Genomic DNA, 25,821 nt, shown 5'->3' with positions numbered 1-25,821 from the left:
CATCCAAAATATCTTAAATTGTGTTCCGAAGACAAATGAAGCTTTTACGGGTTTGGAACGACATGGGGGTAAGTGATTAATAACAAAATTTTCATTTTGGGATGGAGTATCCCTTCAATGCATTTGGCAGACACTTTTATCCAAAGTGACTTACATTGCATTCAAGTTTTGCTTTTTTTTATGCATGCATTCCCTGGGAATCAAACCCATAACATTGGCATTGCTAGTGCCATGCTGCGCTGTTTGAGCTACAGGAAGGCACAAATGGTGCAAGAAAAATTATGCACTTAAGTTTAGCATTTTTCAAAGCCCCTAACCCTGATTATAAGTAATATTATGCAATATAGTAAGTGCCTTAGCAAGAATCACCAATTATAATACTCTGCTTTTTTACAAAAGCGTACGGCTTTTCTTGTAAATAAAGCAAGCAAAACAGTCTCTATTCTTACCAAAACACAATGTTAATCATATTTATGACTATGCCATGTCACTTTAAAATAAAAGGCTGAGATGTAACTTGATTTCTTGTTGCTTTGGGCAATTTTGCTGTAGGCTAATTTGTTTTGAATCTGCAGAGTGAACATGAGGCTAATGGAATTGGTTGTATTTGTCTTATTTTGTACAGTTTGAAGCACTTCTCTTGTTATAAAATGGGCATGCATACAGAACGAGAGGGGGAGGGAGTTTTCACAACATTAAATCTGCATTAACTCTGATAAACCAAGGACCGGCCCTGGTAACTTGAATAAAAAGTGCCAGAGGGCCCAAATCTTCCCTGGCATCTTAGTGATGGTGTGCCCTCTGGCCTAGCTAGTCTACAAAGGCCACAGAAGTGCTGCTGCTTTGTTGATTTAGTGGTGTTCAGCTGAGGATGAGGAAAGTCAGACTTCCCAAAGGAACAGCCTGCGGAGTCCTAAAGCCCAATAATTTTATGATATATCCGGTTGGAGGAGCCACAGCAAGACTTTATCAGCAATACCAGATGTAGCCTGGAGCCATTTAGAGCTGTCTCGGGGAAAAGGTCTTCTCTGTCTCTGGGCATACTTGGATGAGTTTATGTAAAATAGGAGTCTTTTTATTAATATTTTTGTATGTGCTTTGGTTTGATACAGTATACGTTTTGCACTTATCCATGGGGGGTGAAAAGAGTCTGCTGTCTACCTTAGGAAGGCAGACAGAATTTTTTAAGGTTTTTTCCTTTTTATCTGCATTTGCCCACTTTTAGCTTCTTTCAGAGATTCCCTATTATGACTGTTTGTATAGTCTCTTGTGACATGTTTGGAGTGTGTCAGATCAGATCATTGAAAAAATTGATAGACTTTTCAACCTAAGTCCTAATTTTTTTTATTTTTTTTTGTTATTTATTTATTTTTATTTTTTTGGGATTAGGATCATTGCAGGAATTTCTGAACACTGAGAAGTGTTATATACTGTATTTGTTAGTGCTGTTTGTGTGTGTGTGTGTGTGTGTGTGTGTGTGTGTGTGTGTGTGTGTGTGTGTGTGTGTGTGTGTGTGTGTGTGTGTGTGTCTTTCAAATAATGCAATAAAAATTACTCTTTTTGTAGATTACATTTTACACCAGTAAGTGGTGACAAGTGACTTTCTTTTCTGAGTCATTGAATCATTAATTGAAAGGATCTTTCAAAAGCGCTGATTCGTCCAGGAACTAATCTCAGTTGAATTACAAGAAATGGTAGAATGGCTTAGTCTTCGTTTGACTAGCACTTTTCATTGTCTGAGCAAAAAATAGACAAAGTTCGTGGAAATATTGTCCCTAAAATGTAGATAAGTTACCCAGTATTGACTATTTGTTTGTTGAACTGTTGTATAAAAGCGACATTACAGCCTGAATGTTAACTCTCACTATCAAGTGTGAAAAATTGTGCAATTACAAATAAAAATGTAATTAAAAATTAAAGCTTGTCAAATGAAAATAATGTATGTTAAGATAATAATATACACAGCTACGAACATCGACAGTCACTTTCTGTGTGATTATGGCATAATTATGAATATATAATATGCATTTTGTTGAAATATTAAAGCATGCAAATATTAATCAATTATATTGTAAAATAATAGGTCACAGAGCTAAAGAGACCACAACGCTCTCTATCAGTGTGATATTTTGTAATTATGAATATATGAAATACGTTTAGTTAAAATATTAAAGCATGTCATATGCAAATGTTAATAAAATGTATTTTAAAATAATAATATTTAATTATTAGTCATTTCAAAGAGCTGGAAACTATCTCGCACTGGCCATACATGTTGTTCAGACCCTCATAATCCTTCTTGTTTCATGATTTTCATGCCGACACACCAACAGCCAGTTGCTCATGTTTTGGAAAAAGAATCCGATTGCACAAAGGAGACAACGCTGTTTCCTTTTCTCTGCTTTTGTTTTTATGACTAATCACACTGAACTTGACATATATACACGAAACATAGCTGGTGCCAGTCATTAGAAGCAAATTTCCCAGTGCTGCCAACCAGCACGTGCAACTGCCGCACAGATCCAATAACTCAAACAAGAGGAAAAATAATCAATACTGTCATCTGTTCTTCTGCAGCACCCCCCCAAGTCCCTCGTCATCCAGCTCACAGTGAAGTATGACACCCAGTGACCTTCATGCATCCGTGGGCACCCCGTGTTTATTTTCCTCAGCTAATTATTCTATGGATTCAGAGGCCATTGGTAATAAGCAAGACATCAGACGCTGACGGGAAATTAGCGAAGTGAGATAGAGAAAAGGAAAAGGAGGGATGAGAAGGGACCTCATCATTACAAGCACACTCGTTTATTCTGCGTTCTCTTTTATCTCTTGCAACACCTGCCCTCAGAGTCGAGAAAAAAGAAAATAGAGAATTTGGAGCGGATGTGTGCCTATTTTTTTTATTTATTTTTTTTGGAGGAGGAGGGAGTAGAGATATAAATTTGACACAGACAGCCACCAACCGTGTGTATAGTATATGCTGTCTGACTTAAAGGAATAGTTCATCTAAAATTCTGTCATCATTTACTCACCCTTGTGCTGTTGCAAACAAATTTGACTTTCTCTCTTCTGTGAAACACAAAACATGAAATGTTGAATAATGTTTTGGCCATTGTGTGTAGTATAATGAGGCTGTCAGGCTCCAAAATCACAATATCGCAATGATAAAATATTATAAAAGTGGTTCTTATGACTTGTGCACTCTATTCCAAGTCTTTTTAAGCCGTATGATAGCTGTGTGTGAGGAAGAAATGCAAAAGTCAATGAGTTATAGAATACTTTATAATGCCTTAAGGAGTGCTTGAATCCTTTGTGAAGCTTAATTTTGAAGCACCCTGTTCATTCATTGCAACTACATGTTGTTGTTGTTTTGTTTTTTTTGTTTTTTACCAGTAATGACAGATCTTATCTATAAACACTTCTCTGTGTGCAACGTTTTTGAACTTTTCACCTACATTTCCCATGAATATCTGAGTACTACGTAAGAGTGACTTGTCTATTCATGACTCACTGAAATGGCGTTGTAACTTAACATGTTTTTTATGTTTTTAATATTTGTAATTTACCAACTGGAAATATTTAAAGTTGTTTTCTTAATTTTCAGCATAATTTTACCTATTTACACAACCCTTCATCATCGGTACAAGTCTCTACTTCTCACTTACAATATTTCATTGTAATAATATATATTAATTATATAATAATTATATTCAATAATTATATATTGAGAAATATAATTTATTCCTGTAATGCAAAGCTGAATTTTTAGCATCATTACTCCAGTCTTCAGTGTTGAATGATTCTTATACTGATTTGCTGCTCAAGAAATGTTTCTTATTGTTAACAATGTTGAAAACAGTTGCCTGATTAATTGTAATTAACTAAAACAATTTTGCAGCTTAATATATTTATGTAAACTATGTTACATTTCTTCAGGATTCTTTGATGAATTGAAAGTTCAAAATAACAGCATTTATTTGAATGGCACATCTATTGTACCATTAGAAATATTTTTCATCTTGGTCTATTTAACGCATACTCTCTAAACAAAAGGATTAACAAACAAAAAACATACTGACCCTGAATATTTGAACAGTAATGTGTATTTCTTGTGATATTTTTTTGCAGAACAGTCTATTCTTCACAATCAGCTTGATTGCAAATTGCATTTGCAGTGTTTAATTTTGATCTGTGGTACGAGGTGTAAGCTTTCCCTCTGAGACCTGCTGACTGATACTGGCAGTGACGTACTGAGCATAGCAAGGTTCACTGGGTTGCCAGTATGGAGGTGCACAATAGGGGGAGGTGAGAGCTATGCTTGAGGGACATTCACCAATCAAGCGGTGGTCTGCTCTTTACTCCCCAGAGTGATAACTGTGACAGCGATGCTGCACAACACTGCGGCGCCAGCAAGTGCGCCCTTGGGTGTCAGAAAGAAAGAGGAAGAAGGCGAGCCAAGATGTGCAATATGTGCCAGTTTTCTGCTGAAACTCATTTGTACAGTCTGTAGTTTGTGTTTGTTATGATGCTTTCATTTTACAATCTACTTTTGTTTATGATGCTTTTGGACAACGCAGCCCAGTGCATTCCTCAAAATCTTTTTTGTGCTCCACAGAAGAAAGTACAGATTTGTGGTTTGTTCCTTTAACAATCAAATGCCATAGAAATCTCTTTAGATTCCTGCTTGCACCACAATTGTGCACACCACACTCGGTACAAAGCGACAGTTTGAGGAGCTGATTGGCTGATGAATTGATGCTTTCCTCAATGCTCAGACTCTGATTTAGTTGCCTTGGGCAACAGTGGAGGAAACTTAATTCTCAGGTTGCTGTTTCCAAACACAATTTGATGCTGTTTGATTCCAACAGAGGGCTAGCAACATCTCAGCAAAAAGGTAGCAGACAGTTTCATGCTTGTTCCGGTAACATCTGTGGTTTGTATGTGAGGTGGGGGGGGGTGCAGGTTCTCGTATTCCTAATGAGCTATTAAGTGACCTCCAAACACATTTGCCTGACTGTAAAATACCATTACTGACAGGGATGATTTTGGCACAAGCTCAGATAGAACATAAATTATCCCCATAAACCATGTGCAGTACTAAATACTGTGTGTGTGTGTGTGTGTGTGTGTGTGTGTGTGTGTGTGTGTGTGTGTGTGTGTGTGTGTGTGTGTGTGTGTAAAAGAAAGAGTTCAAGCACATGACTTTGTAAAGTCAAAGAGAATTCAATTTGTACAGCATTATGAGTTGATCAATGGTAGTGTGTGTATAATTGCTCTTTGTGTTTTTACTATGATAGACATAGGCCAAGGTTTCAGTTTGCTTATACATCAAGTCTTACAGTCGAAAGATTAACCCACAGTCAATGAACCGCAAATAACTACACTGTAATTTTACATCTTGTGGTCTTTAAGAAGAGTTGAATGCGTTCTGAGTGAATGAAGTACTTGTGTGAGCACATTATCAGTATGCTGAAAGTGCTGAGACTTCGGTTTAAGATGCAAACCTCCAGCACACTTTAACCCGGACTGTTACTACAAAATGCAAAACAGGTTTCAGGTCAGCAGTAAAAGCAGATGAACATTAAGCCCCCCAGACATTTTAATAACCTGGTATTAGTTTGTTGTGCAATGCAAGCAGCTGCTTCTGGGAAACTTGTGTGGTGGGACAGCGCTGCCAAATCTCTGGAGAGTCAAACGTTTACGTGCCAAAGTCACATGCTCACCTCAAAGGCAGCCTGCGAAAGAGAGAGAGGTGTGTGTGTGTGTGTGTGTGTGTGTGTGTGTGTGTGTGTGTTTTAACATGCATTCATAATTGTAATATTCACAATGATACTGTTCTTATGTTTATCACACATTTTTTTCTGAAAATGCTATTAATTGAAATTAATCCCACACAACATTAAAGTTTGTAAATATACTTTTCTATTGCAAAAATGTCACATTCAATCTTCAAATTAATGTAGAAACAACATATTGTTATAATATACAGACAGTATATTTTTAATATTTATTTAATGGCATCTTTTTTATGATTGAAGATGAGTATCACTGATACCAATACTACTAGGAAATTTTATTTTTTATATATATTTAACAATTGACAATTTTCATAACTGGTTTATACTACAAACACTTCTTCCATTTTTATTACAGAATAAGGCAGACAATTACTTACATTTGATAGTTTCTGTACTGTAATAAATTATGTCAATTAGCACTGCATCATTCGTATATATTATTTATTTATTACCTGAAGATGACTTGAAAAAACACACATAAAGCATATATTGTCACAATCGTGTATTTATTGTCTTCACATTTCATCAGACAAAACGTTTCTGCTTTTTATATTTAGCTTAGCTACAGTGATGTCTGGATGCCTTTGTCCATATTAGGGATTTCTTGGCATGTCATAAGGGGGACACATCCGTTGCTCATTCTACGCTCATGGCTACGAGCACAGTATAATGGCTGACAGGACAGGAAAATTCATTTTTACTGACATATGGCCTAACAACATCTCATCTGACCGCAATTGTTCTTCTGAAGCTTCCTCGTCATATCTACCTTCTCCACGCTCGTTTCACTAGCACTGAGTCGAAGTTAGAGTGCACGTCTGAAAGTCTCCAGTTTCTTGTTGTCATGAAGACATTCTGAGACAGAAGCATCAGTTGTGGACAACCTAACTCTGCCTTTGTGTTACATATTTTTGAAGCGTTAAACTACAAAAAAAAAATTAATTGCATGCATTAATGCGTTAATTTTGACAGCACTAGTAATAATATTTCATTTAGGGTATTTTTCTGTATTTTTAATTAATCTTACTCATCCCAAACTTTTGAAATGTGTATGTTTATATGTTATGATAATATTATGTGTTCATTTAAATGTGTATTTCTAAAGAAAAAAGTTCAAATTGGAAAAATGTTTTGTTTTGTTTTATCTGACAAAAATGTCCAAAGTGGTGCATCCTTATTTTTCTTTTTTGGTTTCACTCCGATTAAACTCATGCAAAATAATATGCTTGAATGTGTTAATTGTGTGAATGACATAATGAGAAAAAATGGGAGTGCTGAAACCCACAGCTCATTAAGTTAGCGTGAGTCTTTCAGCCGCATGAATGCTTTCTGTCAGGATGCTGTCCAACATGGCGTGATGTCGGAATCCGGTCCAGTATTTTCCCAGTCTAATCGATCATTTAATTACAATCCATGATCTCTAAACCTTCTGACGCTTTCAACTACCAAACTCTTTAGAAACTCTTTAACAGGTGTTAATGGGCCCCACAGAGGCAGGCTTTTAAGGCGAATCCAAGCCAATCAGTGAATTGGCTAGTTATTTCTGTGAGCGGGATGATAGCATGCAGCAAAAAGCACAGTTCAAAAACCTTTATTGCCCAAGTCATTATAACAAGGAAGAAAGAAAGACAGCACATGCTTCAAAGACTTGTACAATCCCTAGCAATGTGAGATGTACAGAGGCGCTAGTAATTAGAGGAGAAACTAAATAACCTTCCTGTTCGCTCGCTCTAAAAATATTGTGTGATTAGCAGACACTGTCAGAGGGGAGCCGCGGTCTGAACGGCCCTCACAGAACACCTTATTTCTGTCATACCTGAGACACAGTCAGTTGACCCTGACAGACATGCAGTTTGGTCTTCACCTTCTCCTGATTTCACATTCGGCGGCACTCAAACGCTGCTAATAAGGAACAGCGGTGGGCCACTTCTGCAGACTTCTTTTCTGTCCTCATAAAATACTATTCATACTTCACTATAAGATTTATGAAAAGCAAAGCAGAGCCTTCTCAGAGGAAAAATATTTTGATTGGAGGTTGATCTTTTGAAATGCAGTCTATTTTACCTCCATGTAATTTATCCTTTAATTGAACTGTGAATAGTGGGTGTCATATAAAAAATGTGGATCGAATCGTTCAGAAATGAGAAATGTTTGAGTTCATAATGAGATCTCTGAAACTTTTGGTTGTAGAATGCTGGTGACCAAACAGTTGACGGTAACCTTTGATGTGCATAGTTTGGAAAAAGTACTGTGGATACCATCAGCTGTTTGGTTTCCAACATTCTTCAAAATATCTACATTTGTGCTCAATAGAAACTCATACAGGTTTGGAACAAGTGGAACAGAAATGTCTTTTTTTTTGGGTGAACTATCACTTTAAGCATAAGTCTGTCTCACTTTCCTCTCAGATGAATCCCTTTACAGTCTAGAAGAAACAACTGAGATACAATGGCGATCTCATGTGTGATTGTTCGTTCTTACCGCCTGTCATTAACACTTTGATCAGTGTGCTAATTACAGTTCTGTCTGATTTTACTGCGTAGGGCATATCTGGTCTTGCCTGTGAGAAATGGCGTACATCAGACGTGCTGTGCTGGTGTCAGGAGAGCTTTGATCACTTATTCATTAATTAGGTGATATATAGGTCAGGGCATGTACATGTTCAGGATGATTCATAGAGTAATGTTTGCTCAAGGGCAAAATCAGCACCTTAAAGGCCCCAGATGTACTGTAGGTCTATCTTTCATATCGCTCTGTGGATTGTCTGGCTTGGGAAGTAATTATATTACCTGTCAGAGGATTTTTAAAAATACATTTTTAGATGATTTATTATTATTATTATAGAATTTTTTACATATAATTTTCAATAATATGTTGTAATTAATATCGCTTATTTAATATTTTTAATAATAATAATAATAATAAATCTTGTTTAAATAAACTTTTATTCATATTCATTTATATAATTTACCAGAATATGCATAATTTATATTACATTTTAAATAATTATTAATATTACTTATAAATAATACTTTTAAGATCATGTTAATAATAATAAATACTAATAATACATATTTTTATGATGAATAATAATTATTAATAATAATCATATGAATTATCATTGTATGAATTTGTTGAAAATGAACAGTTTATCGTTTTATTGTGTTAAAAATTAACTATTTATTTTTTATTTACATATTTCTGTTGTTGCCATTTATAAAATCAAGTGACTTTACACAATTAATGGAAGTTTAATCACAAAAGTAATTGTAACACTGCTCATGGCTTGTTGTTTTAAGTCCACTTTTTTAAGAAATCTATACAATTTAGGAATATGCTTTGTTCATTTCACAGTATCCAAAATGTAACTTATTATACAGCTCCTGGTCTAAACTTCTGTGATCTGTTTCTTCCCCAGATTGCTGTTCACAGTTGAACCAAGATGTCGCTGAAAGTCCAGACGAGCAACATTACCAACAAAAATGACCCCAAATCTATCAACTCACGCGTGTTTATCGGCAACCTGAACACAGCGGTGGTGAAAAAGAGTGATGTAGAGACGATCTTCTCCAAATACGGCCGTGTGTTGGGCTGCTCGGTTCACAAAGGCTACGCCTTCGTTCAGTACGCTAATGAGAGACACGCTCGTGGAGCTGTCATTGGAGAAAATGGACGTGTGCTTGCTGGACAGACCCTCGGTGAGTTGGACAATAATGTGAATCTGTTAGTGAACTGTATTGGTTTGTTATATATCACATCTGAATAACATCTTTCCAAGGTTAAAAAAGTGCACAACACTTGCTGTAGGAGCAAACTGACTTTTTTTAGCGCCCTGTAGAGTGTTTGGTTTGCATGTGCTATGACTGCTGCCAAGAGCGAGCCCCATGACACTGAAGCAGTTAAGATTAATATTTACTGATGGCAGTTTCCTGCAGCCATCACTGTGACGGGGTCAAAGTGCGGTCAATATAGTGCAGTGCAAGTAGATCAACATTATAAAGTGGCCAATGTGACATCAGCGCCATTCTCCTCTCTTCAAGGTTCTTGACCTCAGTGAATTTTAAGTTTGTAAAGTGCTTTCATGTAGCTGTTGAATACTTGTACTGATTTTTGTTTTGTAATAAAAGTAGGGCACTTACTAGAGGGAATTTTGTTAGCATGCACTGTGCCAGGAGTTCAGTGTGCTGGTGTTTGCAATTAAATTAATAGCATACTGGATACTGGATACTGCCAACTATTTTTTTTAAGTAGTATGTGAAAGAGTATGTATGCAATGATAGACATTTCAAACAATAGTATGATACATTGCAGAAACATCAAAAACAGTTACTTATAATTTTTAATTATCTATAATCTGTCATTATAAAAAAAAATCTAAATATAATAAATTATATATTTCTGTAATATTTATTATTGTTACCATTTTGTTGTATTTATGCTGTAATAATAATGATGCATTTATTTATAGAATTATTAACTGATAAAATGATTTATGTATTTAAATACTAATTTATACTATGATTTACTGGATACAGCTGTTTTTAAAATCAGTCAAAAACAATTACTTAGAATTTTATTCAAATTTATGTAATATAATAATAATAATAATAATACTATAATAATTGTTGTTGATGCTGCTGCAATTTATGTACAGCAAAATAATTATATTATATTACATTATACAGTTGATATTACTGTTCAATCATAGCTCTGAAAATGAAAAGTCAAGTTAAGTGCATTGCATTGTGCAGTATGCTATTCTGTGCAGTATTCTTACTTCACATTTTGCCGTACAGAATACATATTAATGTTATTTTACTGGAAATAGCAAGAGTGATATTGTAGGTTGTTATTCTAAACAGCCTTACCAATAAACAATTGCTTCCATGCCCTATAGTACACCCTATCCAAGTTCTGTGAAGTCTATATATGTGTGTCTTTTGCGTGTGCCACCTAATGGTGTCCTTCAGATGAATTACACACAGTCAGTGTAGGGTCGTATTATCACCGCGCTATTTCAGTTATCAAGTAGTTTTAAGCCTTGTCATACCAGCCAGTAATGGTGCGTCCTCTGTAAGGTGACCTCTAGACACTGATTGGTCTCTCAGCTGTGATGGTATCCGGGCAACCGACCGCTGATGTCACACCCCCCTCAGATAAATGAGGAACAGGACAGGTGTGTCAGCGGCAGGTGTTCGTGTCACACTGAGGACATCAGACAGTTGTTCATTTGCTCGCTTCTACCTTTTATGTCTCTTTCTCTCTGGCTGCACGATCCTGTCTTTGCCTCGATTTAGTTCGATCTCTGTCTCCTTGGCTTCCAATCTTTGTTTCTCCATCTCTCGTTTGCCCTCCAGCCCTCTGCAGCTGCTTGATGACATACAAGTTTTTTGGCAGTCACATTAGCTGCTGTTTCATGCTCCACGGAGCCTTTGGCTTCCACTTGACAGCCTCGGTGACCTGTCACTCTCACGGCCCCACTCGTTCCCTACTGGCCAATCAGTCCCGGAGCTGAAGGAAATCATCACGGCTGACATCTCTCCCTCAAACCCTGGCGCCTCTCCCTGTCTCAAACATCACCTCTGAATTTGCTTGAGTGTTGGAAATATAAAATCGGGTGACAGAGCCATGTCTTCCATCGCCTCACGCCTATCCATTATTCTCTTTCTGCTTCTCCTTCTGTCATTGCTGTTATAAAGTGGAAGCCAGGAGACTTTGGCGGCTGAAATGTGGGGAAGAGCGCAGATGCCGGTTGAGTGGGTGTTGAGGGCCCTCTGGTGGACACATCGAGCATGTGGTTATGCAAATCAGAGCACTCCCACTTAACAACAAGTGTCCCTAATGTCAGTTCACCGTGATAATTAGAGTCATTAGATAGCAGCCTCAAGTGCACCCGGTAACGTACAATTATCAAAGAGCTGCAGATGTCACTTTGAAAGGCTTCTGCCATCTGTCATTGTTTAATATGTATGTCTGCTCATGTCATATAATCACTCTTTGCACTTCTTTAAATCTGCATTTTATAAGTAAAAATGAAACTGTAGATTGAATGCATGTTTTCCGGTTCTGTTCACAGATATTAACATGGCAGGTGAACCCAAACCCAGCAGGCCTAAAGGACTAAAGAGAACTGCAGCAACATTATACAGGTGATTGCAGAATGAGAGTGTGTTATTAACCAACTCGACAACATATTTAGCTTGCAACACATTTAGATACTCTACAGGAGAGACCGGGGTAAGTTGTCACATGTGAGTTTATTTTGACCAAAACAGTGTCTGTTACGTTTTCCAAATTTCATTTTTCATGTTTTATAATTATTTCACTGCTTAACCTGTTAGCATTCCACAGTACCACCCACAGAACACTGCAACTTTTACAGGAATGTTAAGGGGTGGACATTGTATGCCTGAGTTATAGCAACTTTCTGTTTCAGATCTTCACAATTTAACATCACAAAAGCCTAATATGATTACACTGACCAAATTTGGTGTTGAACTGATTAAATCTCTAGGAGTTTGTTAAAATACAATGCCTGAAAATGGCAAAAACTGATTTCCTGTTGCGTTTCGGATTTTGCTCCAAGAGACTTTTTAGTAGGTACTGGTGTGTCACATGTGTGTACCGAATTACGTAGCTGTACGTGAAAGGCGCACTTCGTTGAAAGTGTATAGGTAGCTAAGTTAAACATTAAAAAAGTTTACTGAAGCCTAACTTTTGCACAGTTGTGCATGGTTTAGTGGTTTTTATGTTTTAGATTAATTTTGCCATTTCAAATAAAAGTAGCGTGTAAATAAATTGCATGTTTGCACTGTGACAACTTGCCCTGTATAGTGTGACATGTAGTGTATTTTTCTCCTTTTCAATAATGGTGTAAAGGGGAATTGCTTTTTATCTAGTCAAAACTTCAACACTTCTAAACTGAAATTGATTGGAAGTTGCTTTTGTCTTTTTTTAATGTTGCAAATGTGATTTTTTTTTTTTTTTTGGAAAGTCCTGTGAATGACCTATATTAAAAATGATGTACTTTTTGTGTTTAATCCCTGCAGCGGTTATGATTTTGACTATGATTACTACAGAGATGACTTCTATGACAGGTAAGTCCATGATTTTGCACAAATGATTTTGTTGAAATATAGGAAATGCATTAAAATCACATCCAGAATGCATAAACTTACAGTCCAAGTATAATAATATGCCAATATACAACAGTCATTGTCCTCTAATATGACTGGCCAAGCAGCATTTCACTGTATCACAATTTGTTTATGTTTGCAACCTTCCAGAGCAGGGTATGTGATGTGATGGACAATACTTTTTTTTACCAATACACCTGTAATAAATGGACATTTTCCATAATTACTAATTGTAAAATGGGTAATTTATAGCCATTTAACTTTATATTTGGAAGACATTGTTAACATTTATTATGCATATTATCAGACTTCTGATTCTTCATTTATGTACATTGTGATCTTCTTTAATTTAATTCAAATAAACTTACTCTACCGTTAAAATGTTTTCTGATCGGTATGATTTTTTACTGTTTTTGAAAGAAAGAAAGGCGGCATTTATTTGGCCAAATATGCTATCAAAAAAGTAATATTGTGAAATATTATTACAATTTAAAAGGTAACTGTTTTCTGTTTCAATATATATTAAAATATAATTTATTCCTGTGATATTAAAGCTGAATTTTCAGCATCATTAGTCCAGTCTTCAGTGTCTCATGATTCTTCAAAAATCATGCTAATATGCTGGTTTGATGCTAAAAAAAAACATTTCTTATTATTTTGTAATGTTGAAAACAGTTGTGTTGCTTAATATTTTTGTGGAAACCATGATGCTTTTTTCAGGAGTCTTTGATGAACAGAAAGTTCAAAATAATTATTTGAAATACATATTTTTGTAAATGACTTTACTGTCACTTTTAATCATTTATAATAGTATTGTGATAAACTACATTCAACTGTTTGTGACTGCTGGATAAAACCATCAGAAAGAGACTATTTGCTAAAACATTTGTCATATGCATTAATAGTCACACTAAATCTATTTATTAAAGAAAAAAAAACTTATATAGTATACTGATTGAGTAGCCTTCAAAAGCACTTTTGGCTCATGCTGAAATAGACCTGAACTCCTAACCCAGCAGTCAGGTTTATATGGAGCATTTTTTAGTGCAGTCACCCAGCAGTGACTTGTACTGAAGTCAGGCACAGTGTTCTCTCTCTAACACAGCTCTTTCTGCCATAATATATTTTCTCACAACTTGGCAGAATTAAAGGAACTCTCATAAAAACACTCACACACACAGCTGCAAGCTGCAGAAAGAAAGACGGAGGAAAAAACATGCGTTTCACAAGAACTCACTCCACAACCCCTTAAGCAAACTTTGGCTCAGCAAGCAAGCAGTTGGCCAGCGTCCCTTTTCGGTAGTAGCTATGGAAACCCTACTGCGAGACTCAGCTGGACGTATTTGTTTGCAGATGTGTGGGATATTGCGGCCATATGATGAGTTGACATTTTTATTGATATCTCTCTTGTGATCTCTGCTCCCTGACTTACAGCCATCTTAGGGCGATGCTGACTGCAGTCGATATTTTACAGCAAACATATCCAATAATTTAGATCTCTAGGATTGCGGATTAGTCTGTGAAGCCACGTAGATGGCATGTGGCAAGCCAGCTGGTTGCTTTTAGGTTCCTGTCAGGGCAGCAGACATGCTTCTCTTTGAAGGCAAAAGTATCTTCTTCTCTCACTTCATTCATGCCACATCACCTTCATCGCTGACAGCAGAGCTCTGGGATTGACTTGGATCGCAAGATGACTCAAAGATTGCACTTCACAACTCATATAATGAAATTATGGATTGAACTTACCTCTGTACCTGTTTTAACTACCACATCCATACATCTGAGCCTGTTTGTTTGTTTTTGTTTTTCTTCTTTTCCTGTCTTTTTCTTTCTCTTTTCTTGTGTATGTGTGAATATATATCTGTCACTGTTTTCATCATATTGCTGTAAATGTAAGATTATATATGAGCACACTTCTACGTTAACTTCTACGTTCATGTTAACAACATATGAAACAACAAAGCAAATGAGATGGCCTTACAGAAAGATGACTATATTAAGAAAAAGAAGATAATACCAGTGTTATTTTGGCATTTATATATATTTATATTTTCAAATAGTATTTATTAATATTTTGAATGAGCTTTTATTTTAATTTTTCGAATTTTCATTTTTATTCATTTTTTATTTCTATTAAGCTTTATATTTATTTCTGTTTTAGTAATTTTAGTAGTTAGAATGTACAACTTTTATAATACTGTAAAGTTTTTTTGTTTTTCATCCAATATTTACATTTTATTTCATATTTATCTCCATTATTGAAAACAGTTTTTAATAAGTTTAGCTTTAGTAAATGATAGCAACAAAGGAAAAAAGTGTTTTATATATATATATATATATATATATATATATATATATATATATATATATACACAAAGGAAAAGTACAGAAGTATTAATTATACTTGTATTATATTTTTATTTTATTATACTTATATTTTTCTAAAAATTCTTTTAACATGCTGAATTTGTAGAATTGTTTTTTAAAATAATGGTTTTATATTTCTGACATCCTCACATTTGGTTGTCATATTTTAAGAATATGTCATTTTTTAAAAATTATGTTGACCACTTATCTGAATATTGTGGAGAAACCACTCTATGGTGGTCCCCTATTTTTGGTGTTTACTTTGGGTCTAAGGTGAATAAATATGATTTTTCAAAAGTTTAGCAGTAAAGTATTTTAGTGAAATTATTTTTATTTATTTTTAAATAACATAAAATGAAAATTCACAAACACCGCAGTTTCCTGAGTATGATCATATACTCCTGGATAGAAGTCATGTGCTTGTATCCAGCAGTTAGTTTCTTCAAATGTCTCTTTCTGTGTCCAGACTGTTTGAGTACCGAGGCAGAGTATCTCCTGTGCCCAGAGTGGTTCCAGTAAAGCGCCCCCGTGTGGCAGTGCCGGTCGTCCGCAGGGTGAAGTCATTACCTGTCAAACTCCTGACTAGATCCACTATCCTTCCCAACACCTCTGTCAAACACAAGTGTAAGTTCAGTTTCTATTTAGTATGTTTCTATTTTCAGTTTTTTCTGTTTGATGTTTGATGTGTTACTGACCTACACATACTGTATGCTGAATGATGAAACATCAAAAGATCTTTAAGATAGATAATGTACCTTGATTCCACTGTGTGACAGCTCAAGATCCTCCTCAGATTCAGTGCGCTGAGATGATTTATGGACTGCTTGATCTCTTGAACTGGCCTTTGGGCCATTTGACAGATTAACATACCGGGTTTAGGATTTATTATGTTTGCAGTATAACAGCAGAGGAACCTTTTGTCTTGGGCGGTGCTCCATTATAGTTCCACAACCAAATACCAGTGCATTGCTTTTATTTCTGTTTTGGTTTCATGCCAATATATAAACCTGATTTAATAATCTAAAACATTGTGTTCTTTTCTTAAACTTGTGTGTACATGCGAGCAGTGAAATCAACCGAGCTGCAAGCTATCAAATCAGAACTGACACAGATCAAGTCCAACATCGACGCGCTGCTGGGACGCCTTGACCAGATCACAGAGGACAAATACTGTGCCACAGGTGTGATCAAAATATTTTTTGTTTGTTTTTTTTGTTTTTTTGGCTAATGAAGTCAATATTTTATTCAGCAAGAATTCATTAACATTAGCAAAAGTAAGACATTTATAATTATGGAAAATATTTCTATTTTAAATATATGCTGTTCTTTTAAGCTTTATTTCAGGATTCTTTGATAAATAGTGCAAAAGTACTACTCAATTTACTTGAATAGAAATCTTTTGTAACAATATGAAAGTCTTTATTGTCACTTTCATGCAAATTTCATACATCCTTGATGAAAAAACTAACTCTAAACATTTGAACAATAATGCATATATACGATATGCACACAATACTATATTATTCTCTGCTATGCCTGGTTGTTTGGTGACAATTCAAGGTTATTGGAATGTGCCTGTTATACCTTACTCTCAGTAATTATTATTTTAGAAAAGCTTTCAGAGGGGTTTTTTTAATCATATGAAAACCCCAGCAAGCATTGTATTCTCCGCACAAACACACTCAGCATTGACCGAGCGCAAAACGCTGACTCTGCACAGCACCGTCGCTGTCACACGGTTCCACACTTTTACGGCTCAGTGGCTCCAATACAACTTTGCAGATTTTTCCCTGTTTCACATCAGTGGTCGATTTGACGAGAATTACCACAGAACGCAGCATGCCTCCTGTGTTTATTTACACATGGAAACCAGTTTCGTTCTCCTTCATCGTCTGTCTATGAATTATGATGTGGCTAATGATTTGTGGCTAATGAATGATGATGTCCCTCTGCCACAGCGGAGCGCATTTCTGTGCATGTGTGCAAGTGTGGCTGACTGTTGAGGATGAAACGCTTTAAAAGCCCCCGTGAGAAAGAAAGTCAACTAGCACTTACTCTGGGCTTCTCATATCTTTTCAACTGGGCTTGATGTGTAAATTAATGCAAGCTCCAAGTATTTCTTTACCTTGGCAAGGTTCTTCTTCATGTCTGCTCCTACAGTCTTGGTTGTTTAGGATGTGAGAATTTGGACTGTGGACCGTGGTTCTCCCATTGCTGAAGAGAACAGATAATCTGAGACAGAAAATAGAGACAGTTACTTCATTACAACAGCTGAAATCACTCACAGCATCTTTAACCCTCGAAAGATTACTGTATCATGTTTGATATGCAAATTTCAAAGGCCTCTAAATTATTAACAATTTCAAAACTTCTCTGAAAAACCTGCTGTGCACAATCTAATACATGCTTTCTGCACTCTGATTGATAATTTATACTTTTTAGCAAGTAAAACAATTTTCACCCATGAATTGATAGTAAATTTCACAAACAATTACAAAGAAATGGCAAGTAATGCATTTAATTAAATGTGAAATTTAATTTTTTATTTTCCTGTAAAACATACTTTAATATTTTTTTTATTTACAACAAAATAATTTTTAGTATAAAAATTACAGTTCAGGGCACAAAATGTTTGCTGATTTTTATAACGCAAACGTTAGAGTAAGTTTTATTATGTTTTCAGTATTTTAAGATGTACAATTCCTGAACTGAAGCAACTTATGTTTTCTTGAGTATCATTTAGGACTGTGGATTTAACGCATTAATCTAATTAATTCATTATGGGGGGAAAAATAAAAATAAACATTTTTAATGCCCCCGTCGCAGACGTGTGTGCAGCTTGAATCAGCATTGCGCAGATCGAATGGTGTTTGACATCAAAGTACCGCGAGAGTGATTCGAAAGTTATAGCTCTCGCGGTACTTTGATGTCATAAACTGATCGGTCTGCGGCTGTGCTGCTCCGCTTCAAACCGAACACATCTAGGCCTATACAATTGATTGATGTTGCAGGGGAACAACTCACTTCGTGATGGAATGCAGGCATATGCCCCTAAAATTCAACATATTGGAGAAAAACACCCCTATATATTTTATTTCATTTATATCATATAATATAGGTAAGCAATATCACACAACGAGCAACGAGTGCAATATCACATGAGTGCTGTTTAAGTTTCGAACAACACGAGTGCAAATGTGGTATTGATTTTATACGGTTCCGTAAATAGGGAATATTATGTTATATTTTAGACAATATTGTTTTTGCAGAACTGTTGTGCATGTCCAAGCAACACACAATTTCTAAATGAATCTGCGTTTTGAACAAATCGGATGAACCAATGATTCAAGAGCCATTTACTTCATTCTTGAATGAATCAGACATTTGAACAAATCAAATGAATGAATGAATCCAATCAGTGACATTTAAGGCCACCTACTGGCAGTTTAATTTCTTATTTAGAGTATAATTTCATAATTACATAATTACATATTAATAAAAAAAATCTTTCTACAGCTACTTTTTGTAATATCTATTTCATGCTTTCTCATGTAACACAATAATAGTTTTAAATTGTCTTTTGTTGGGTACATTCTCAACCAAATTTGATGTGAAATTAATGTGAATAATTGGATTAATTAATCACCACATCATGTAATTAATTAGATTACAATTGTTAATCGATTGACAGCCCTTTTATTAATACAGTGGTACAATACAATTCAATATTGACAAACTTTTATGTAAGTAGTCTGCTATACTGTTATAAAGGTCTCACTGATTTACATTACAGGCTTTTAGAATTTCAGCTTACTTCTTGGCCATAGAAATATCAACATCTGCACCAAATTGCATATTTTTGCTTAGTTTGGGCCTCTGAATAAAATCCTTCAGTATGAGCTTCATATTCTCACTATATCATACTATATGAGTTCAAGTTCAAGTTCAAGTTCAAGTTAATTTATTTATATATCACATTTAAACAGCCGCTAGACAGACCAAAGTGCTTTACAGAACAAGCATATAAAAATAAAAGCAGCAAAAACACACATAAGCACATAGAGAACAACTAAGCTAAGATTAATTATAAATCAATGAAACAAATGTAAAATATGAGCCATAAATGCCAAATGTATCAAATATGAAACATATGCAAACATTGTTTTTTAGATTTAAAATAATTAGATTTTCAGACTTTTATTTTATGTTTTTAAATATTACAAGGTTAAAAAGCCTGATGACAAGTTACAGCTTGTTATATAAGTGCAACAGTTATATAAGTGTAGCTTAATTATTGATGTTGTGTCTGTAAATGTACATTAATGTTTGTCTGTGTACAGAGTTGCAGAAGGCAGATGAAATGAAGAGTGAACTGTCTCAGGACGAGTCAGGCTCAGAGTCAGAAGAACTGCAGCACAGTGATGTGGAGGAGGGCGAGGAGCACACACACGAGGATTGTGATGAAGACATGGTAAGAGATGTATGGACAGAGGCTGGAGAAATGAGAAACGTAAATGACATTGTAAGGTCAGAAGACCAGAGATTATGAGAGTGGGGAATATGTTCTTAAAAACACCGTGACATATCAGTTTATAAATCATCAAACGCTCACACATTATACCATATGAATGTTAAAGTTCACAGCCACTAAAAAATGATTTATTATCTCTTCTCTCTTCAGGAAAACAATCACATATCTGAAATGGATTCCATTCTTCAATAAAAGGCAAGAACTCAAAGCTGGAACAATGGATTCTTGGATTGCAGCGATAATTCAAACCATGAGATGTTTTACAAGTTTCCAAGCTTGAGTTTCAAGATCTAACCAAGATTGTGCTTCATGCAGAAAACAGATTGTAAAAATGAAGTTAGTGAGTACAAACCACTTAATCTGGGTCCACAGGGTAATTCATCCAGTTCAATTTGGTGTCTCTAAAGATCCATTAAGCATGACAGCAGGACGTCATTTGGGAGTTTCTTGAGCTGTGAGGACTTTTGAATGTTTTGTCTAACAAACAGCTACCTATTCAATCCGAACATTGCACAAAAGAAGATTTAAAACATACAGCAAACTATATACTGCCATTCAAAGACGTGGGGTTGTTAAGATTTTTAAATTGATTTTGAAAGGTCTTTTATGCTCACTGAATTTAATAAAATATACAATATATAAGTGAAATATTACAATTTAAAATAACTGTTTTGCATTTTAAATATATTTTAACATGTCATTTATTCATTCCTGTGATGCAAAGTTAAAGTTTCAGCATCATTACTTCAATCTTCAGTGTCACACGATCCTTCAGAAATCATTATAATTTGCTGATTTGATGCATCAATTTCATAAATAGTAGTGCTGCTTAATATATTTGTGGAAACCATGGTATGTTTTTCAAGGCTTATTGATGAATAGAAAGTTCAAAAGAACAGCATTTATTTGGAATACAAATCTTTTGTGAAATGCAATTGTCTTTACTGTCACTTTTGATCCGTTTAATTTATCCCTGCTGAATAAAAGTATTAAAAATTATTGAATTAAAGTCTTATTGACCCCAAACTCTTGAATGGTAGTGTATACTGTTCAAAATAAATATCAGAAGGTTTTGTTTACGTTTGCTCAAATATATTGATGAGCCAATCCATTTTAAAAGAGTTTAACACTTTCACACAAAACAATTAGATGAAATAATCTCAAACTAAAAACCTCTTGAGTTCTTGTCAGATTTACAGTATTGGCACGTGTACTGTATATTTTCATAAATTCACTGACAACAAAAAAACTCCAGACAGCTTAAGAAAATAATGTTCATCCAGAAGATGAATTTTTTACCCTGAAATACATTTTTCAGAGGTCAGATGACTCTTTTGTTTTTATTCAGACAGAGAACACTACCCAGTTTTGCCAGGTAAATGGCAATAATTGGAATAATTATGTTAGCATTGCTTTATCAGGTCCTTCTTTGGTGGTCTGAGAGAGTTTCACATACAACGCCATCCCCGTCTGTGACCTATGAGCATAAAGTTTATCAAAATAAAGGGAAGTAGCTGTGCTTATCCTTACTAATCTGTTTTCAAAGTGTAGCATCTCAACTTCTGCTGTTTCAGGAGAAACACTGCCATATGTTTGGCTACATAAATACAAAGCACAATGTGGAATCTGATGGCGGTTTCCACCTGATCCTTCTGCGTGTTGTTTGTGGATCACCAATCTGTTTGTTTGACTAATCTGCCTGACCACAATCTTATTGCCACCAGTAACGGAGCTTCCGCCCTCCCCTTATTCTACCAACTGCAGTTGCCCTGAAAGGCCAAACCAAAGTTAACATCACACTGAGCACAAATTAGTGATTAGTCTTGCTTGCCTCTATGAAATTCTCTGCATTAGGAGACTTTCAGAGGTACTTTACATTGGCTGTCAGGCTGTTGTGGTTGAATCTCATGCAAAAACACCCAGGTCCTATTTCACCCCAGAATCAAAAGAAGCCTATGTTTAGTTTTTTTTTTTTTTTTTTTTTTTTTTTTTTTTTGCATTACTGCATTATTACTTTAATGACAAGTACATTTTTCCATCCATATTTACATCCATATGTACTATGTACAAAATATTTTGTATATAACTTTTTTTTTAGTATTTATATTTATTTAGTGTATTGTATTTTAAAAAATACTATATATATATATATATATATAGGGTTATTAAAAATTTCTAAAAATAAAATAAACATATTTAAAATTAAAATGAAAACAAAATATGACAATGACGCCTAATTCAAAATATTAGTAAAAATTATAATAGTATCTCAGTGATGCATACACACACACACACACACACACACATAGACTGATAAAGTGAGAAATATAAATATTGTAAGTTAGAAATAATATAAATATATTTTTAGACAAAATACTTTTCACGTTACAATAATGAATTGTCAAAAATGATGTCTCATATATATATATATATATTTTATTATAGTTATTATAATATAGTTATTGCAGTGATTTGCATCAGTGAGTGCATTAGAAGACTTATACATCTTGAAAGTCAGATATCACTCATTCTGGACCATAGAGAACTTCAGGTTCCCTGTTTAGAAAATCTCTCGATCGATTTCACACTGGTGATTGGTGCAATAAAAGGTGAAAGATACCAGAAACTTTCAAAAGAAAACCAAAAAATGACCAGTTAGTCCATATGGGTTGTAGTTTCTGTAAATTTTCCACGATATATTGATTTCTGACAGTGTTTTTTGGATGTTTGCTGTATTAGTTGTCCTTGAATTTCAACAAAACAGACATTATATGGGGTTTGTAGCTTTAAAGGCATTCAGGGAAGAATAAAACCACATGCGAGTATTGATGGAGATCCAGCAAGTTCTTTTCATTTCAGCCCCCACTCTTTGCTCGTCTCTTGTCATAGCTGTTTTTATCCAGTATCGTATCTTAATGCTCGTCTTCCTTTTTTTGTTTGTTTTTATTACAGCAGGGAGTTGGATAACACTGTCGACTGGAAACTTTTTTAATACACAGACTCAGCAGGAAGACACTGAAACCAACAGGTGCCGTCAAACTCCAGCATCAGATGTCATTGATACAGACAGCTAAACAAGCTGTTTGGTGGGAGAGAGGAGGGGGACGTCCCCTAAACCAGGAATCCATTACAAAAAGGCCACAGTTTCTGAGATCAACAACAACACACACGCAACAACAGAAGAGGATCAGGAGACATTCTGCATTCATGCTCCCCACAAAACACAATTAACATGCATTTTTCTACACATTTGGGCACCTCATATGTAAATAACCTCATCCTATTTCCGTTCCTCCTTCTTTCCTGTCTGTTTATGCTTTTCCAGAAATGTTTTTCATTTTATTTGTATGCCAGTCGGAATCAGAGTGGTTGGCTATTTTTAATTACATGTGCATATTTCTTCTGCTTGCATTTTCCAGACTGCAAGAGATATTTACAGATGTAAATAAACTGATGACTTGTGAAATGTCTTTCTTCACGTGTTTAAATGTTCTCCGCTTTAAATGCTAATATACAGGCTAATCCTCACCATAGTCTAATATATTCTCTACCTTTAAGACAAGAGATTTATTCCACCTCAGTTAGATTTGTTGCTAAGAGGATTGAAGTAGCAGTCTAACACAACCTGTAGTAAGACTGTAAAAAGGAGCATTGCTAAATTGCAACTGTTCCCATAGCCACAAACGGCAATCACCGAGGTCCAAAACATTTACAAGAAAACCACAATTGCCAACAGTTGTCGATACAGTTTGTAAAGTTAGTAGTAAAGTTGAACTTTTTTAAAGTAGGCCTGAATCTATTTTCTAAATGCATGTTAAAGAGCTTATTGTGAACAATTCATCCATGCATTGCATATGTTTATTTTCTTTTTTATTTGACCATGTTTAATCAGAATGTCATAATTGGACCTACTGGTTAAAACTACATACTTTTTCAGAGACGTATGACTTCAATCAATTTAGTCTGCTTATAAAAAAACTTATTTTGTTTCGCAAAAGAAAAGTGTGGAAGCTGGTTTCCACCTCAGCAAAAAAATAAAAACTAAATAAATAAATAAAAAGAATATAAAAGCAAACTCAGGTCTTTTGTTCTCAGAATTGATTTTATATCAAAATTCTGACTTTTTTCTCAAAGTGTGTTTATATTTTGCAATTCTAAGAACAAAGTTTGAATTTTGAGATAAACTCAGAATTGCAACTTGCAATTCCGAAGTCAAAATTGTGAGATAAAGTCACAATTACCTTTTACAAAAAAAGGTGAATTGTGACATGTAAACCCAGAATTTTGAGTGGGGGGGGGGGGGGTCATAATTGCGAGGAAACTTATTGTGAGGAAAAAAAACTTTTTCACAGAATTGCAAGTTTATAAAACTGCAAGAAAAAAGTCTGAATCATGAGATAAAAAAAAAAGTCACAATTACCCGTTTTGTTTTGTTTTTTGGTGGTGGAAATGGACCTCCATAAAAGTCATACAGGTTCGGAATGACATGAGCACATGATGAAATAATTTTTAAGTCTTAATATAAGTCTTAATATAATGGCTGGCTATGCAACTCTGAATTAAGAGGAAGAAATAATGTTATTAAGACATGAGTTATTTAAGGATACATGCAAGGTGTTAGGATTCTGGTTGTGCATGTGATTTACAGTATCTATCATTCAGGCTGTAAGACATAACACCCCCTATAATTAAAGATAATGCCATAATGCAGAGAAATTTCTAAATCAGTTAAGCATGTCAAAACTCAAACATTTAGCAACAAATAAACAACTAAATTCCACTAAAACGTTTTGACTTCAGCTATGGTGGCAACTTCAGCTTTGTGCATATTAGCCAGACAGCGTTTACTTTTATTGCGCTCCAACACATTTCCTCCCATGCAGCAGAGACAGCCATGTCCAGGTCAGTCAAGAAACCCTGCTCATTATTCATCCCCATGTCACCTTATAAGTGAGTGATGTAGGATGTTAACCAGAAGCTGCTGCTATGACTCTCCTTCTCATCCCTGGAGCTGGTATTGCCTTTAATCACTGCCAAAACGCATATGCCGTATGGATGGAACTACTTTACCTCGCAAAAACTGAAAATAGCCAGGTACAGCAACAGATGCCAGTTAATAAGGAACTTGCATTAGGAAGCAATTTTGCAATTTTACTGGTGCCAGTGCCTTCTCCTGAACATGAGGAGAAAAGGCCCCATCCCTCAACATGTGGTGCAAAATATGGATCTGTTTGCATTGTGCTCACTGATGAGAGTCACATTTCATATTTACTTTTTACCAATGTGTTTTGCTCCATGAAGATTGACTGACACATCAAACTCTCATTCAGCAGTCATTCTTTGAGCAGTCGCATAAACAAGTGTGTTGGTTTACAGAAAGAGGCCCACGGCGCTGAGGGTATTTGGGTTAGAGTATCACATGTATAGGAATACACTGGAATGCCGGGTGTCAGAATAACATTCCTAGATTTATGTCAGTGGGATTTTGAGGCTCTACAGAGCTCAAACAGGCAAAGACTGGATTCATTTGGACTGATGCACAATAAAGGCTATGAATAATAGTTTTTTTTTTTTTTCTCACATTTTTAGGGTAATTATCAGTTCTAGGCAATTTCATTTGAAATATAAAACACCCCTAATACCACTTAATGTTACTGTAATCTGTTAACGTTCTATAATAACTTTTTAAAGTAGACTGACTGTTTTAGAGAAAAACTAGCCTTTGCTGGTGGAATACTGTGGAAAAACAGAAAATATACTGAGAAAAATTTACCTATTTACTTACAAGGGAACACATTTGCATAATCCCCGCCTGCCCGAAAAATATTAACACTCTGACCTGCACAAAAAAACTCTTCCGCTAGATAGTGTTTTCAGCCTCACTGGGCATTCTAACACAGTTTCCACAACTGTGTGCACCTTAAATAAATTATAATAATAATGAATGCAATAGTGCTATCACATCACGTAAAGCACCACATACAAAGTT

The 25,821-nt window shown here is 35.1% G+C and overlaps 1 protein-coding gene across 2 annotated transcripts in view; it reads left to right on the top strand.

Annotated features, from left to right (window-relative positions):
* The window catches only part of LOC109091589 (RNA-binding protein Raly-like), a 71,581-nt gene extending 48,287 nt beyond the window's left edge, over window positions 1-23,294 (top strand). For both annotated transcript variants that reach the window (XM_042758889.1, XM_042758890.1), the window contains 8 exons: window positions 9,217-9,496; window positions 11,875-11,947; window positions 12,848-12,895; window positions 15,768-15,925; window positions 16,369-16,482; window positions 19,642-19,772; window positions 19,983-20,027; window positions 22,785-23,294. In XM_042758889.1, the coding sequence (XP_042614823.1) occupies window positions 9,241-9,496; window positions 11,875-11,947; window positions 12,848-12,895; window positions 15,768-15,925; window positions 16,369-16,482; window positions 19,642-19,772; window positions 19,983-20,024 (822 nt within the window). In that variant the 5' untranslated portion in view covers window positions 9,217-9,240 and the 3' untranslated portion in view covers window positions 20,025-20,027; window positions 22,785-23,294. The remainder of the gene's footprint in view (window positions 1-9,216; window positions 9,497-11,874; window positions 11,948-12,847; window positions 12,896-15,767; window positions 15,926-16,368; window positions 16,483-19,641; window positions 19,773-19,982; window positions 20,028-22,784) is intronic.
* The last annotated feature ends 2,527 nt before the right edge of the window (window positions 23,295-25,821 follow it).

This window comes from Cyprinus carpio, chromosome A6, assembly GCF_018340385.1.
Source record: "Cyprinus carpio isolate SPL01 chromosome A6, ASM1834038v1, whole genome shotgun sequence".
Taxonomy (NCBI): Eukaryota; Metazoa; Chordata; class Actinopteri; order Cypriniformes; family Cyprinidae; genus Cyprinus; species Cyprinus carpio.
The sequence above is the reverse complement of the archived record's forward strand: the minus strand, read 5'-3'. Positions and strand labels throughout refer to the sequence as shown.